Raw genomic sequence first — 16262 nt, 5'->3', positions numbered from 1 at the left:
TCAGAGTAGCTGAATAATTGAGGGTTAAATTCATTTTAAAATACCACTGAGTTAGCGTCTATGATAACATGGATCTGTTGATTGGTGTTCGTAACTTCAGTTTCTTCACCTGTGCTTTAAATGCCAGATGTCTTCTGAATTCACTTTATAATTTTCTCAGGAAGTAATTCAATCGTTCACGGAAACTCCCAATTGAGAATAGCTTCCTGCAGGAAACTGTTCAATTCCAAGTCCAGTTTGTTTATACCATGTATGTTTCCTTTAAGGTGAGAAAAAGTGCATTAAGTTAGAATCATAGAATCCTACAATGCAGAAGGAAGCCGTTTGGCCCAACAAGTTTGCATTGACCACAATCTCACCCAGGTCCTAACCCCATGCATTTACCCTAGCTAGCCCACCTGACACTAAGGGGCAATTTAGCATGGCCAAGCAACCTAACCCACACATCTTTTAACTATAGGAGGAAACTGGAGCACCTGGGGGAAACCCACGCAGACACGGGGAGAATGTGCAAACTTCACACAGGTAGTGACCCAAGCCAGGAATCGAACCCTGGTGCTGTATGTCACTGTGCAGCCCTGCTGGGAAGTCAAATACACATTTGAAAATCCTTGAATGCAATTAATATTTCTTTCCTACATCAGATTTTTTAAAAAGTTAAATAGAGTAACAGAAAAGAGTCAACTGCAACACTGATCCATCTTGAATATTCCTGCCCATGTTAAGTGACATGAGGATCATAAAATGCAGAAATATTATTGGACCAAAGTGTTTTCGGTTGATGGGTTCAGAGGCAAAATATGTCAATGTCTTGTAGCTAACTGCTAAGCTTTATTGTTCCATGCAGCTTGGAGCTCTTGTGGGGTAGATAATTTGGGGTTTTTTTTCTGATTTTTCCGTGGGATGTGAATGTCACTGGCAAGGCCAGCATTTGTTGCCGGTCCCTAATTACCCTTGAACTGAGTGGCTTGCTAGATCACTTCAGGGTCAACCACATTACTGTGAGTCACAGTATGGCGACCAGGGGATTTTCACAGTAACTTCATTGCAGTGTGACTGCAAGTCTACTTGTGACAAATAAATAAAAAATAAACAAACATGTAGGCTAGGTAAGGATGGCAGATTTCCTTCCCTAAAAGACATTGATTGTTGTAAAAACCCATCTGATTCATCAATGTAGTTTCATGGTGACCATTATTGAGACTACCTTTCATTTCCAGATGTATTAATCGGATTTGAATTCCAGCAGTCTCCCCTAAAGTCTGTGACTCAGATTGAATGGGCTGCTCCAAATACTGGGCCGACGCATACAGTTGAAATAGTATCAATTTTATTTCCTTTATGCAGTATTTGGTTTCAAACCAATTGGTTACTTCCTTAAATAAAATCCTATGTGCGGTTATCTGCCAAGCAACTGCTGGTTTTTCAAATAACCTGTTAACTTCCAGTCCTTCCCCAATGCAAATAAATTTTCAATGAAGTTGGGCCCGTAAAAATTGGGCACTGTAAGATTGAGCTGTAATAGTTTATCTTGTGTGTCATCTGAACCCCTGTAATTAGGTCACGCCCCTAATAGTTCTTCCTGGGTATTCATCAAATCATAATACATCTCCACAGGTTGATAATGCACAAAGTAAGGGAATCTAGACAAGTGTGTTGATGAGCTTTGAGTTCCCACCCTGTTGCTTTAGGTAAAAGAAGTGAGATACTCCACCTCTAGTTGTAAAATTGGTCTGTTTTATGTTAGGAGATGGATGTCAGGAGCTGAGAACTCTTAATTCCATATTCTCCTACATTTCCAATCAGGCAGCTCGCTCACACATTTAACAATGGGCGTTTTTTTTAAGTGGAAAGTTCATTTGAGAGCCTTAATCATGTCTCTAACTCAGATGACTTAACCAACTGGTAGTAGGAGGAAGGTATAGAACTTTAGGTTTTTATGAAGCAAAGAATTGGGTTTTTGGTGCCTGGTTTTACTTTCATAGAACATAAGAACATAAGAACATAAGAAATAGGAGCAGGAGTAGGCCATCTAGCCCTTCGAGCCTGCCCCGCCATTCAATAAGATCATGGCTGATCTGTCGTGGCTCAGTTCCACTTTCCCGCCCTCTCCCCATAACCCTTAATCCCTTCTCGTATCAAAAACCCATCAACCCGCTTCTTAAAAATATTTAGCGAGGCAGCCTCCACCACTTCAACGGGCAGAGAATTCCAGAGATTCACCACCCTTTGAGTGAAGAAGTTCCTCCTCAACTCCGTTCTAAACCGCCTCCCCTTTATCTTGAGGCTGTGCCCCCTAGTCCTACTGTCTTTTTTGAACATAGAACATAGAACATTACAGCGCAGAACAGGCCCTTCGGCCCACGATGTTGCGCCGACCAGTTACAAAAACAATGACCCACTAGCCTATACCAATCCCTTTTCGTCCATAAACCTATCCAGAGATCTCTTAAACGCCCCCAAACTAGACGCATTTACAACTGCAGCAGGCAGGGCATTCCAATCCCTCACCACCCGCTGGGTAAAGAACCTACCCCTGACATCCGTCCTGTAGCTACCCCCCCTTAATTTAAAGCCATGCCCCCTCGTGCTAGCTTTCTCCATCCGAGGAAAAAGGCTATCACTATCCACCCTATCTAAACCTCTAATCATCTTATATGTTTCAATAAGATCCCCTCTTAGCCGCCTTCTTTCCAACGAAAACAACCCTAAATCCCTCAGTCTCTCCTCATAGGACCTCCCCACCATACCAGGCAACATCCTAGTAAACCTCCTCTGCACCCTCTCCAACGCCTCCACATCCTTCTTGTAATGCGGGGACCAGAACTGCACACAGTACTCCAAGTGCGGCCGCACTAGAGTAGTGTACAGTTGCAACATTACACTGCGACTCCTAAATTCAATCCCCCTACCAATAAACGACAAGACACCGTACGCCTTCTTAACAACCTTATCTACTTGATTCCCAACTTTCAGGGATCTATGTACACACACACCTAGATCCCTCTGTTCATCCACACTATTCAAAGTCCTCCCGTTAGCCCTATACTCGACACATCTGTTGCTCCTACCAAAGTGAATTACCTCACACTTCTCCGCATTAAATTCCATCCGCCACCTCTCGGCCCAGCTCTGCAACCTGTCTAAGTCTCCCTGCAGACTATGACACCCTTCCTCACAATCTACCACACCTCCAACTTTGGTGTCATCAGCAAATTTACTAATCCACCCAACTATACCCTCATCCAGATCATTAATAAAAATTACAAACAACAGTGGCCCCAAAACAGATCCCTGAGGCACACCACTCGTAACTGTACTCCATGATGAATATTTACCATCCACCACCACCCTCTGTCTCCTATCTGATAGCCAATTCCTGATCCAACTTCCTAGATTACCCACAATCCCATACATCTGCATTTTCTGCAGAAGCCTACCATGGTGAACCTTATCGAACGCCTTACTAAAATCCATGTATACCACGTCAACTGCCTTGCCCCCATCCACCTCTTTGGTCACCTTCTCAAAAAACTCAATAAGGTTAGTAAGGCACGACCTACCCGCTACAAAACCATGCTGACTATTTCTAATCAATTCATTACACTCCAAATAACTATAAATCCTATCCCTAATAATTTTTTCTAAAACCTTGCCCACAACAGAAGTAAGACTCACCGGTCTATAATTCCCGGCAATGTTGCTCTGCAGAATTCGATGTTGCTCTGCAGAAATAGCATTTATTTGCCTTCTGCTTTCCCAAATAAATTTTCTGAAAAGAGTTGTCTAGTGGTTAGTCCTACTGCTTTATGGCGCCAGGGACTCAGGTTTGATTCCGACCTTGGGTGACTGTATGGAATTTGCGCGTTCTTCCTGTGCCTTTGTGGGTTTCCTCTGGCTGTTTTGATTTCCTCCCAAAGTCCAAAGATGTGCGGGTTAGGCTGGCTAAATTGCCCCTTAGTGTTGGGGGGATGAGCAGGGTAAATACGTGAAGTTACGGGAGTAGCGTCCAGATGTGATTGTTGTCAGTGCAGGCTCAATGACCCAAGTGGACTCCTTCTGAACTGTAGATTCTATGATTCTTGAAGTTGCTGGGATCTGATCCAAATTGCAGGTGTAAGAATTGAGCCCAAGTGGTTGTTAGACTGTATATCATGGAAACTCTTGTTCCTGTAACTCATTTTTTCTCACTGTTTCGAAACTGGTTGCAGCAATCAGACTTGTTGAAATTTACAGACAAACAGCAGCTGTTTGATTTGTAAAGAACTGATAACTACTGGGAAACACTGCAAGATTTCCAAAAATATTTGACTGCGTGATTCAGCGTAGAGGAACAAAAGATTTTGAATGATAAAGATTATTCCTTTTATACCTTCAGATTTTTAAAAAATGTTTTAAACATGGAACACTTATTATGACAGTGTGGGTCATGTTGACCATTTTGGCTGATCACATTTATGGCTGAAATTACACCTTTAAAAAGACCAGCTCTGAATTTGCCCAAGGGCTAGATTTACGTGGTTAGTTCCAGTATGGTGTTTGACACACGTGCTGTTTGTTTGTTCGAACAGCCTTAAATAATAATCACAGCTATGACAAATCTTGGGCCACTGAATGAGGTACATGGGGCCATATAGTGATGTCTGTTTCAAGAATTATTTTCTTGTTGGAATGCAAAATTCTCCAAAATATGACTAGTACAGGGTAGTTTTGATTGTCAAAGGATTTTTTGGTGGGAAGCGATATTTAGATGGAGGCTTGCAGTTCATTACAGTGCTCAGGATCAACACTGTCCCATCTTTGGGAACCTACGAATGTCAACTACAGGATGAGCCCTGGCTCTTTACTCATGTGGAAGCTGGCTCAACCAAAATACAGTTCCACAAGGCTACAGCAGCTCAACCCAAGTGACCATAGTTCTTGTGTGAATCCAGATAATTGGTGGAGTTAACGAGTGCAGCTGGGTTTTTGTCCAATGGTTACAGAACTGGTGAGAACCCCATGCTTCTTTGCAGGAGGCCCAATGCAATTATAAGGCAATCGGGCATATAACCTGGATAGCGTTGGGCCTCCAATTGATTAAAGTCTCAGCAGGGCAGAAATTCCATTTTTGCTCCAGAAAACAGTGGCCACTACCAGTATTATGTTTGGGCCTGAGGAAGAATCAGGCATGGATCCCCAGACAGAGGTGAGCATGGGCAGAGTGGGATGAGGTTTGTCAGCAAGACAAGGGAATGGCATTCTGAAGGGCGCCCCCTTCCCGTTGTCAGATTCCTTAATTGGACACACACTGACTGTGAATGAGGGATTCTCCACTTGTAGAATACTGTAGGCAAACCCAACAAGGATTTACTGGGCAGCCTTCTCAGATGGCAAGAACCCTGCCTGCCTGTGGTTGAATGCCAGTGATGGTAAGATGAGGCTACTTAAGGGCCTCAATTGACCTCCAAGCAGGAAGGTGCCCTTCCACCCTTCCCACCCTGAGATTGATCAGGAGGGAGTTGGGAAAATGACAGAGTCCCCATTCCACATCCTCCTGTCCATTCAAAGACCCCCTTCCCTGCACCATTCTAAATTCACCTCATTGATGGTAGGGTGGTGGGCAGCACGGTGGCACAGTGTAGCACTGTTGCCTCACTGCACAAGGGACCTGAATTCGATTCCTGGCTTGGGTCACTGTCTGTGTGGACTTTGCATGTTCTCCCCATGTCTGCATGGGTTTCCTCCCACAGAAAGACATGCTGGTTGGGTGCATTGACCCGAACAGGTGCCGGAGTGAGCAACTAGGGGAATTTCACGGTAACTTCATTGCAGTGTTGATGTAAGCCTTACTTGTAACTAATAAATAAGCTTTCAACTTTAAATTCCATCTGATGAGTGTTGGCAAGCTATTTTACTGTCAATTGAACACTGACCCAACATTGACGGGGTTCACTGGATAATTTTCATGGATGAGTATCTAGTGTTTTTTTTCTGTGATTCCCAGCTAAGGTACATGCCAATTAATATACTGTTGTTCCAGCTGAGACCAAATAATCCTGGCCAAACCAAGGACAAAGCCTGTGACCTTAATTCCAGTCTGTGAAATAGTAAAGCAGTTTTATTAATGATTCAAATTGTATAAATTGGCTGTTTTTACCATATTTCTTTCCTTTAGAAAAATATCTATTTTTTGTTTACATTTCAGGTTAAGGGTTACTGGTTGGGACCACACTACCATAAGGAGAGCATCGAGGGCAATGATATCCGTCGTACTAATGTTCCGGATATACGGGTTGGTTACCGTTACGAAACGCTGTGTGAAGAGCTGAACTTGATTACCCAGGCATTGATCACGGCGGAACAATTGGAGAATAATTCCATAAACATGACGCCAGTATCTGAGTCACGATAAGCTGTCTTTACATTAAGTGAATGAAAGGAAAGGCCAGAGTTGTTAAAACCATTGTAAACTGGACACCTGTAGCATGCTAGAACATCTGGCAGTGTTTACCCTCACTATATCTTGTTAATACACGTTATTGTTACTAGGAACATCTGAAATGGAAACAATTTGAAAACCTTACGCTTTAGCGCACACAACAGATTCTACCTTTCATTGTAATTGTTGAATTATTTAAATCTAGTTGCCTGTTCATTTGACTGACATTTTAGCCCAAACATCAGCTTTGTCCACAGTGAGGAAGTAACATACATATGCCGTATTACTTATCACATGACTGTGTCCATTCATTTGGCTTCTTCTCAAAACTTCTACCTCCCTGCATTCCAAGAAGTGCTATGGTTGTACAGTAAAACTTGCCTTAGCAGCCACCCATCTTAGTGACCATTAAAATTCAGGCACTGTTTCGATGTTTCCATTATTTTGCATTAAACAAAAGACATAGCAGCCAGCAGCATGTTAGGTACTCCTATAGGCGTGATGTGACTAAGATATTTAGAAATACAATAGGTTTGATGAGCTGAAACAAGTTCAGCAAACATCCAGATTATATATGCTTTTGTTGAATGGGGAGTCCACATGAGCGCTCTGAGTAATCCTTTTATTTTCTACTTTGCGTCAGCGAGCGACCTGATGATGATAATTTCAGGCAAAGTGTTAGTGCCCTTGGGTCTAAGCCAGACGGTTATGGGTTCAAATCACGCTCCAGGGCTTAAGGGCACATCGTTTTGAATGACCCTTTAATGCAGGATTGAAGGAATGCTGCATTGTCAGGTGCCATTTTCAGGATGAGACATTAAACTGATTTTAATTTCTGTCCATCAGCAGATGGACGTGAAAGGAGGACAGAATATTTCTCCCGTGTCTTGATCAACATTTAATCCTCACCCACCCAACTTCACCAAAGTGAGATTGATTGCTAATTTATCTCTGAGTTTGGCAAGATTCCATGAAAAAGCAATTTAGCTGTGGCGTTTGTCTATAAAATGACAGGGGTTAAACTTCAGAAATAATCTATGAAGTATTTGGGACATCCTTAGGACTTGGAAATATTCTTTAATTGTATTTGGAATTTGGCCTCCTCTTGAAACCTCTCCCTCCCCTTCACAGCTCACCAATTTTTTTAAAGAAGCTAAATTTGATTTGTGAATCCCCTGTGGACAACAGTAACTAATCCAGGGCCAAATTACTGTGGAGCTGGTCAGCCTGTGGTCTCGTATATCCATTACCTTAATGTTTTCCAAGTACCTTTAAACCCACAGAGTTCTAGATCAGTTTTCCTACACATGTTGCATGTGATAGTGTTCACAGAATCAGTCGATTTGCAGTGTTTTGTTAAATAATGCACCTTACGTGTAAAACAAAGTAGAACCCAATTTTATATGTTCATTCATTAATTTGTATATTAAGTCCAGCAATCTGTAGGCTGTTTTTAAATCTGCTGGAAATTTGCCTAGTGTTGCTGAACAAGCTTCTTTGATTAAAAAGTGCTGTTTATATCTTTACTCAGCATTTGAGCCTAGTATTCTGCTTTCTGATGGCCTTGCCAAGGCAAAAATGCTATCAACTTAATTCCAGAAGATGTAGGTATATTTACACTAGGTTAGCTTAACATCTTTGTTGCTCATGCAATTGACGATTATTGGTGAAACAGTGGCTGAGAATCAGTGTCTTATTGTTGCATGGTAAAATACTGCCATCACACCTCTGTGTAATTTCCTGTTAAATGCTGATGTGTGCATTATGTTTAATGATCCTATAATCTACTTACAGTACCTCAGAATGCATATCATGACCATGTTGCATTTGGCAGTGGAAAGCTACATCCCTGACGCCAAAATAACACCTTTTGTTTGTGGCCTTGTTTGGATGGTAATTTTGGTTCAGCTACTTGTGAAAGTGAAGCTCGGACAGCGTAGTGCATGGACACCATGCTCATGTCTGCTGTTCAACTTCCTGATGTTGGAGGACTAATTGCTTAAAGTCCGCGGACAGAAATTTTTTCAGGAAGGGTATCCTGCTTTACTAAGTGGCAGAAAGTAGTGGCCTAACCTTGGTGTAATTGCAACTTGCTTTAAAATCTAGCTGTTACGATAAAGCTTATTTAACATTTGCTTTGGCATGTAGTTTTGTCGTAAGTGGCATATATACGATGTGTGCATATCTCGTATAACATACAATTCCATTCTTTTGCAAAGCTGTGTTTTGTTTGCTAGTAAAATCTGATCTTATGACTAAAATAAGTGGGAGAAACCCAGCATACAACAAATAGTTAGGGCCAGAAAGATAATTGCTTCTGTTGGAAGACAAGATACTTAAGTGAATCCTTAGTGGGTGGATGCTTTGCTTTGTTCTTGTGGTACAGGGTATCAGAACCCTTCAATATTAGTTACATCCTTATGCCATAAATCTTTTATTACCTCTATTACAGGCACCCTGAATAGATATCCTCAAACTGCTCTAAAAGACAATGAAATAGTTGCCTTAGTGTTTGCATGTATGTCTGAATGCTATCACATGAGGAATGTTTTACACCTTTGGACTGTTCTTTTTGTTGGGTATAAAACTAGTTTTTACAAATGTAATTTATTGTAAAAAAAGAAGTAAATGATGTTAGGATACTGTGATTATTTTGGTGTAGGATACAGAATTTTATAAACTAATTGAACTTCAATAATGTGCTTTACATTATTGCCTAAACCTCTTGTCTGTTTTAGCCTTGTAATGCTAATGCTACTTGTTGGTTGTAAATAGTGGGAATAAGCAGTTTCACATCAGTACATCTATAGTGTGACTTATTACTTGAAAGCACAATAGTCAGATTTATGTCTGGGGATGTCAGAAATTTTTGAGCATTACTGTAAGACAGCCAACAATATGAAAACACAGTACACAATGTGGGTCCAGCATTATTCTGTGTACAATCAGTAATTCAATCAGTTATCCCACAATGCTTTTATAATACTGGTTTATGATTACTGACTTACAAAGATCCACAGTCATTAAAGGTCAGAAACAGAGTCTTCATAGATTGTCGCAGACCTCCCCTAGCGTTTATTACGAAGCAACTTGTACTCCAGTGCAATAGATAATGACAAAGGTGTGGTTTAGCAGAAGGGTGGGATTAGATTAGGTGGTTTAGATAGGGAGAAGAAAAGCATTGGCAAGGACTTGATGGCTCCACTGATCTGTCTGTTCTTTAATATTCTGTGATTCTAAGCCATTAAACACTTTTTGTGCATTTGAACTAAGTCAACAGTTGTTCTATACTGATCAAAATTTATATAGGGCCCTTGAATTTTTTTCTGAACGTTGCAAGATTAACTTGTCCCGAATCTAATTTGATGCGTTCGTAAAAGGTTTAAAAGCTTAATTGCCCCCTTCAGATGCCCCGTGCCATTCCCAACTGTTGATTAACAGTCGACCAGCCCAATTTGGGTGATGGTGTCTTATAACCAACCTGTGAGAGGGAAGGAAGAGTTAAATTAACATGAGATTTTACTTGCCCTTTTATTCTCACTGCCTTCTTGCATGGGTATGCCTTACCTCAGCACTGTCTCCAACAGGCTTGTTGATGAGTAACAAATCACAAGCCTAATCCTGGTTTTAATTCCTGGGACTAATTTCTTGCAAAAGCCTGAATCATCTTGATTCAATATCTGCAGGTTTTGAAGATCAGTGTAATATTTTCTCAACCTGAATTACATGCATTTGAAAAAGGCATGGTGAAGCAGTTTGCACATCATTTCATCATGATGACAATGATGTCCTTTTAAATTGGAACTCATTCTGCCTATGCTGCTAGTTTTAAGGGTGTATTCCAATCACTGCTCAACTGACTAGAACTTTAGTTCTATATATTTTACATTATTTACAAGTTCTTTTTAAAAAAAAAAGTGTTACCTATTGTACTGCAGGTCATCACGCAGGCCTTAAAGCCATTTTCACTATGGAATCATATCTACTAATATATTGAAGATTAGAATGTGCTTCCTTTAAGTGTTATTCTTCCCCATTGTATTTTGTTGAGAAGACTTTCCTAGTTAGAAAGTGATGAGTGTTCATCTGGCGGTCTGTTTGTTTGGCAGTAAAATGAAAGTAGAATAGCAGAGCTCATTCACTATATTACTAATATCGTACAATAATGCTTTAAGTGTAGCACTGATGCTTTTAAGAACAGATTAGTCAAATGAACTTTTTTAGACTAAAACCAGATTAATACATGACAAAGTGATTAATGTTTGAAATGACTAATATTTTGGGCTGTAACCCTTTATCAGTACTTTTTTTGGTTTACATATCGTATTTTCAGCATTTAGTTCTATGTCTCTAGTTTTCCTAGATATTCCAGTCAATGTACACTGTGATTTAGTTCAGATCCTGTTTGATCAAGATCTTATCAGTTGAGCAGTTGGTTGTGTATAGCCTGAGACATGTAACCCTTTGCCTCATACTTTGATGTAATGGTGGGTTCCTACTGTAGGCAGGTATAAACAGCCAGGCTAAGAAACTAACACCCTGGCTTTCTATTTCAGTCAGTACTTACCATCCAGAATCCAGACAGAACAAATTCAAGCCTATATTGTATAACACAATAGAATAGAGAGCAAATTAAAACTGTGATATTTGTACACTGATTTTATTTGTCTGGCAATCCCATATAACGAGATTATCAGGTATGGACAGCAAATACATTGAAGAAAATTGCCTTCGCTGTTCAGAAGATAAACAAGGGTGGGAAAAAAATGCTTGATATCAAAAGTTTAATTTCATTACTGGGCAATAAATGCTGACCTAGCCAGTGATGCTGACATTTAAAAAATCCTACAGCTGAGCAGTGCTTCATGAGCTGAACAGATTAGAAATGTTCCAAATTTAATCCCAAATGAGGAGAGATGGAACGACCGTGAGCATTATAGGTGCAGCACCCTTAGATTCAGAAAAGGAGTTATTCTTTCCTGATGACTATACAGTGACCCCTCCTGGCAGTGTTATTTTTCCTCCAACCATTCTCTCCAGTCATCTGCCACAATCAAATCGCCCCAAACATCCAATGATTATGTGTAACTAATGACCCACTTAACGAAAGGTATCAGAACACCTGCTACCTGGGGGAATGCAAGTCCAGTAAGAGAGTCAATGCTTTCAGAGGGGGAAAAAGGGAGATGAGTAAGTGTCAGAGAACAGAAGTAATCTGTGGCACTAGCAGGGAGTGGGAATTGTTTTATTGAAATCAGTGTAGATTTACATAATACTGTTGTGTTTCTCAGTTCTGTGCATAGTTAATTTGAAGAGTTTACTTAACTTCACTGTGCGTTGTTTCATGCTCTTTGTGAAATTCATAGAGTTAATTTGATGGTGAATCATGCCCCTTACTCGCAAAACTTAAAAAATGTACAGTTGGGTGGCCCTGATCAACACATCTCTCAATCCAGTCTTTTAAAAAGTTTAGATAAATTGGTAAATATCTTAAACGTTCATTTTGTTCGTTTAAATAAAACAATCCAAGCCAGTTAATTACCCATGGTTTTCCTTGTAGTCAGAACAGAAGATAGGGATAGTGAGGGCAGATATCTCCACAAAACAACCTTGTGATTAGTGTTTGCAACTATACTTAACATAGCAAAATGTTGACAACAAAGCATGACCAAAATTTGTGACAACAAGTTCATGGGCAAGGAGCGCGTGCCCTACTCATGAACTTAAAAAAAAGTTAATTAAAACATTGTGTGCAATTAATACAGAATAATTGTGGCATTTCTGTTTTGCTGCATATATGTAATGTAAATGAAATCAGAGTACCTTTTAACTGCTGTTGTACAATCAAAATGGAGAGGCGGTCATCCAGGCAGTATAAAGATAATTAATATTTCAAGACAGTTTAACTTGTTTCAAACAAACTAAATTAATAGATTTGCATTGATTGCAAGTTTGCCTTGAGAATTTTAGATATTCAAAATTAAGTTTTTTTCTGCAAAATTACAACTTAATTCTGGAGTTATACTTAATATATGATTTTTTTAAAAAAATCATATATTAAAATTGTTATAGGAGTGACACATGTAACTAAAATTTGAGATGAGAATCATCAGCACGCTGGTGGAGCCTGGGGGTTGATTGAGATGGAAAGAAGACCTGTTTGACAGGATTTGTGCTCGGAATTTTTTTTAATGTTTGTCAGCTAGGTTCTTTCGTGTCAGTTGATGTAAAGTTACAGAGTAAATCCACTGTCTATCACCACCTCTATCAGTAATCAAACCCCCTCAGGAAATTCAGGGTTCAAATCTTAATGATAAATGTTACTATTATTATAAACTTAGCTTGATTCTTTTCAGTCAGAAAGTCCCATTCCGGGAGTATGACAACTTAGGCTATCGCTCAATGCAGTACCATTGAGGTGCTGCATTATTGGAGAAGCCATCTTCCAGATGAAAGCAAGGGCCACCCACCTGGTTAGGGTGATCATTGAAAGCCCATACAAACACTCAAAGGAGAGCAGGAGATTGTACGCATTTCAACCTCATGAAAAACATCTTATTTGCTGTAACGCTTCACAAATTGCCTGTGGCATTTGCTTATAAACCTCAAGCGACTCCAATTTAAAGGTGGTTGTGAAGCACTTCAAGATGTTGAGGGCTTGAAAAAGAACTATAAGAGAAATAACTTGCTTATTTATGATATATTATGCCTAGCTTAAAAAAGATGATGGCAGGAAGTATAGTGTAATTATTTTGGTAGCGCGCAGAGCAGGGGAAGCTGTAGCTTTTTAAAATGTTTTTTAAAAGGAATCAGTGGTCAGTTTTTAAATGTTGCTATATTTAATTTGGTAGGTTAACTTGAGGTTAGAATTTTTATCAAGACTTTTATAAATACTAATTTTAATTTAGTCTTTATATCTGCTGTGCTGTGTTTGACATTGGGCTTCTGTGTTTTTATTGCTTTGTAAATACCTTGTTCCTTCACCGTTTACCTGAAGATCAGCTTAATATCCGAGATGGCTGCTACATGTTTTTGTAAACATGACTAGTTACACTGGAGATAAGCCATAATTTATACTCCACTGTGAATTGCATAGAGGCAGTAGTGACGATTTTGCACGTTTAAACTCTTGGATAGAAAAATGCTATTATTACAAACACTAAATCAGAATATAAACCATTTCTTGGAACAATTCACGGGTGAACAACATGCCTGGCTTGTACTATTCCCACAATAGCTTATTCATATATTTATACTCATTAAATAAACCATAGCTTTTAAAATTCTTCTTTGAGTTGTGATTAGTTGGATTCATTTGGAATTTAGGGTCTGATTTAACTTTAAAATCCTGGTTCCTGATTCAGGCAATTTTAACACATCCCGCCCATCGATTTGAATCTATAAGTAAAGGTAGTTTTAAACTTCATCCAATTTTACTTAGTTTATTGTGCTGTTGGTAAAATTTACATTCTGCCTGATCTCATGAATTTCCAGTTTGGTTAAAATTACCCCTGTTATTTCTAGAAATGTGATATTCATTGAAGTTTGTTTTTTTAACATCATAAATTTTGTTACCTAGTTTTTACAATAGTGAGTTGAACTAGTTTGATGACTTATGTTTAGCAAGGAGGGGTGCTACAATTCTCGCAAAATGCTGTTCTGTATACTGAGGCCAGATTTACGGTTTTATTTCTGTCTCTGATAAATGTTAAACTTGAAACGGCTACAGCACAGAAGAAAGTAGTTGGTTTCCCACTGTTACATAAACTTCTCATTGTCAGGTTTGTTGAGTTGGATCTCAGCTATTCCTTATCATATTTCCTCTTGGTGATTGTGATGTGAACAGGCATTATAACTGCCCATAGGCATACGGCATATCACAATTTCCGTGGAGCACTGCCTGTAGTAGGTGAGCTTAGTGATGACATTACCACGACGGAATTACACTGTTGCCGTGATAGATGTGTGAGTGTTGTACTTCTGATTTGCCTTTCTGTGTAGTGATGTTTGGTCAGTGGAACGCTAAAGGAAATTCAGAATCAAAGTATTTGCCGTTTGTAAGTCTTTGATCTCTCTCTCTTTGAAGCTATGATGGTGGAGGCAGTAGTCAGAAGTCTCTGAAATAGAGACATCAAGTGTTCAGAATGCAGTATTACTTAAATTACACACAGCTTCTTTCTGCATTATCGGGAGCATTACAGTAAATGATTAGATACTGAATATTATGAGATTTGTTGTAGGCTGCAATGGAAGCCTTGACGGTTAAGAGGGGAGATGAAGTATTTCATTTGCTGTTTTTAGCTGCACTGTTGTTCTGTGCAGTTTCCCAGGTACAACACAAGTAATATTTTTGTGGCACTTTATCTGTGGCCTGTGACCCAATTGTTAAAACCGCAGTTGTTGGATTTTTTAATCCAAAAATAATTTGTGGTGTCGCTGTGATTTTTGGGTGACAGGTACTGACAACAGTTTTTAATACTTCTAGAGAAATACTCAGATTCTGTCATACTGTTAAGAGACTTAGATACTTGTTAAATACCAACACTCGTTGATTTAAATATTTTCTGTTAAGTACTGATGGTTAGTTTTTATATTACAAAATACTGGCCTCATTTTTATTTCTTGCTGTTTACTGTTCCACACAACATAGCACTGCATGAGAGTGCTAATTTACACCTGAAAGAATTATGCTGTGTATCAACTGTTTTAACCATAACAGACCCACCTCAATATGCTCTGGCTTGTATTTTGCTACTTTTATAATTGGTTTAAAGTCAATTGTGTATTTTGCTTTTTTTTTTCCTCTTGTTCCTAGATGTTGACCATTAGTTTAACTGCCTAAAAATGCTCATTTACATCAACTGTTCAGACCAAATGTGAATGAAAGGCAAATTTTATAAAAATCTGATTTACCATATCATCAAGCCAATCTCATCTTTAAAAAAAGTAGGAATGCATCTAGAAAGTTTTTGATTGTTATTGAAACCTGTTCACACAAATTGCAATTACGAAATAGTTTGTGATGGACTTTAACCGCGCTAACAAAAAGCCTAGACTTTCCCCTTACTGACCAGTGCATTGCATACTCAGAATTTCAAGCTTGCAACTAGCATAAATCCACTGTTATGGATCCAAAGTTTAACGTGTGCATGGCTGTACAGTATGCGTTGTTACTGTGATCTCTGCAACAAAAAAAAGTGCATCAATTTTAAACCAGATGCAGTTGAAACAATGGTAAAGCTGCCTTGACCGCTGATTGAAACATTTGAGTTTTGGTAACCCATTTTGCACGGAAGCAGATCCCAGCAAATGACTGCCAGACTATTAGCCTGATAATGCAAGATTTTTTAGGCCATTCGAGTAGTGCAGTGCTTTTGTTACTGGATTAGTAATCCAGGAGCTGAGCTCAAATACCAAAACTAATTTAATTTTTTTTAAATACAACTGGCTAATGCATTTTAGGAAGAAAATTTGCCTTCCTTACCCTACCTGGCCTATATGTAACTCTGATGATGAGATTGGCTCAGCAGACTACTCTATCAAACCAGTGATTCACCACAACCACCATATTCTCGTGGCTACTCGAGAACCGCAGCTTTGTCAGAAATGTCCATGTTCATGAATGAATTTAAAAAATATGTACTTAATTTGACAGTATTTGGCTGCTCTGTAACAATATGGTAAATAAGGATTCTGTAATTTGTCTGATCTACTGGATGCCATCTGTTTGGGTATGTTAATGCCAGTTTTGCACTGTAATGCTACCGCTTAATTCTGTTAATTGAAACTGCTGAAAATGTAATTATGCTTAAGTATTGCATTAAAGAATTGTTTAAAAGTT

General features: G+C 39.1%; 1 protein-coding gene across 8 annotated transcripts in view; it reads left to right on the top strand.

Annotated features, from left to right (window-relative positions):
• LOC145356891 (AMP deaminase 2-like) overlaps positions 1 to 16262 on the top strand; it is a 147188-nt gene extending 130926 nt beyond the window's left edge. For all 8 annotated transcript variants that reach the window (XM_080209866.1, XM_080209867.1, XM_080209864.1 and 5 more), the window contains one exon: positions 6188 to 16262. In XM_080209866.1, coding sequence (XP_080065992.1) covers positions 6188 to 6394 — 207 coding nt within the window. In that variant the 3' untranslated portion in view covers positions 6395 to 16262. The remainder of the gene's footprint in view (positions 1 to 6187) is intronic.

This window comes from Carcharhinus amblyrhynchos, chromosome 22 (genome assembly GCF_965287045.1).
Source record: "Carcharhinus amblyrhynchos chromosome 22, sCarAmb.v2.hapA, whole genome shotgun sequence".
NCBI classification, from domain to species: Eukaryota; Metazoa; Chordata; class Chondrichthyes; order Carcharhiniformes; family Carcharhinidae; genus Carcharhinus; species Carcharhinus amblyrhynchos.
The sequence above is the reverse complement of the archived record's forward strand: the minus strand, read 5'-3'. Positions and strand labels throughout refer to the sequence as shown.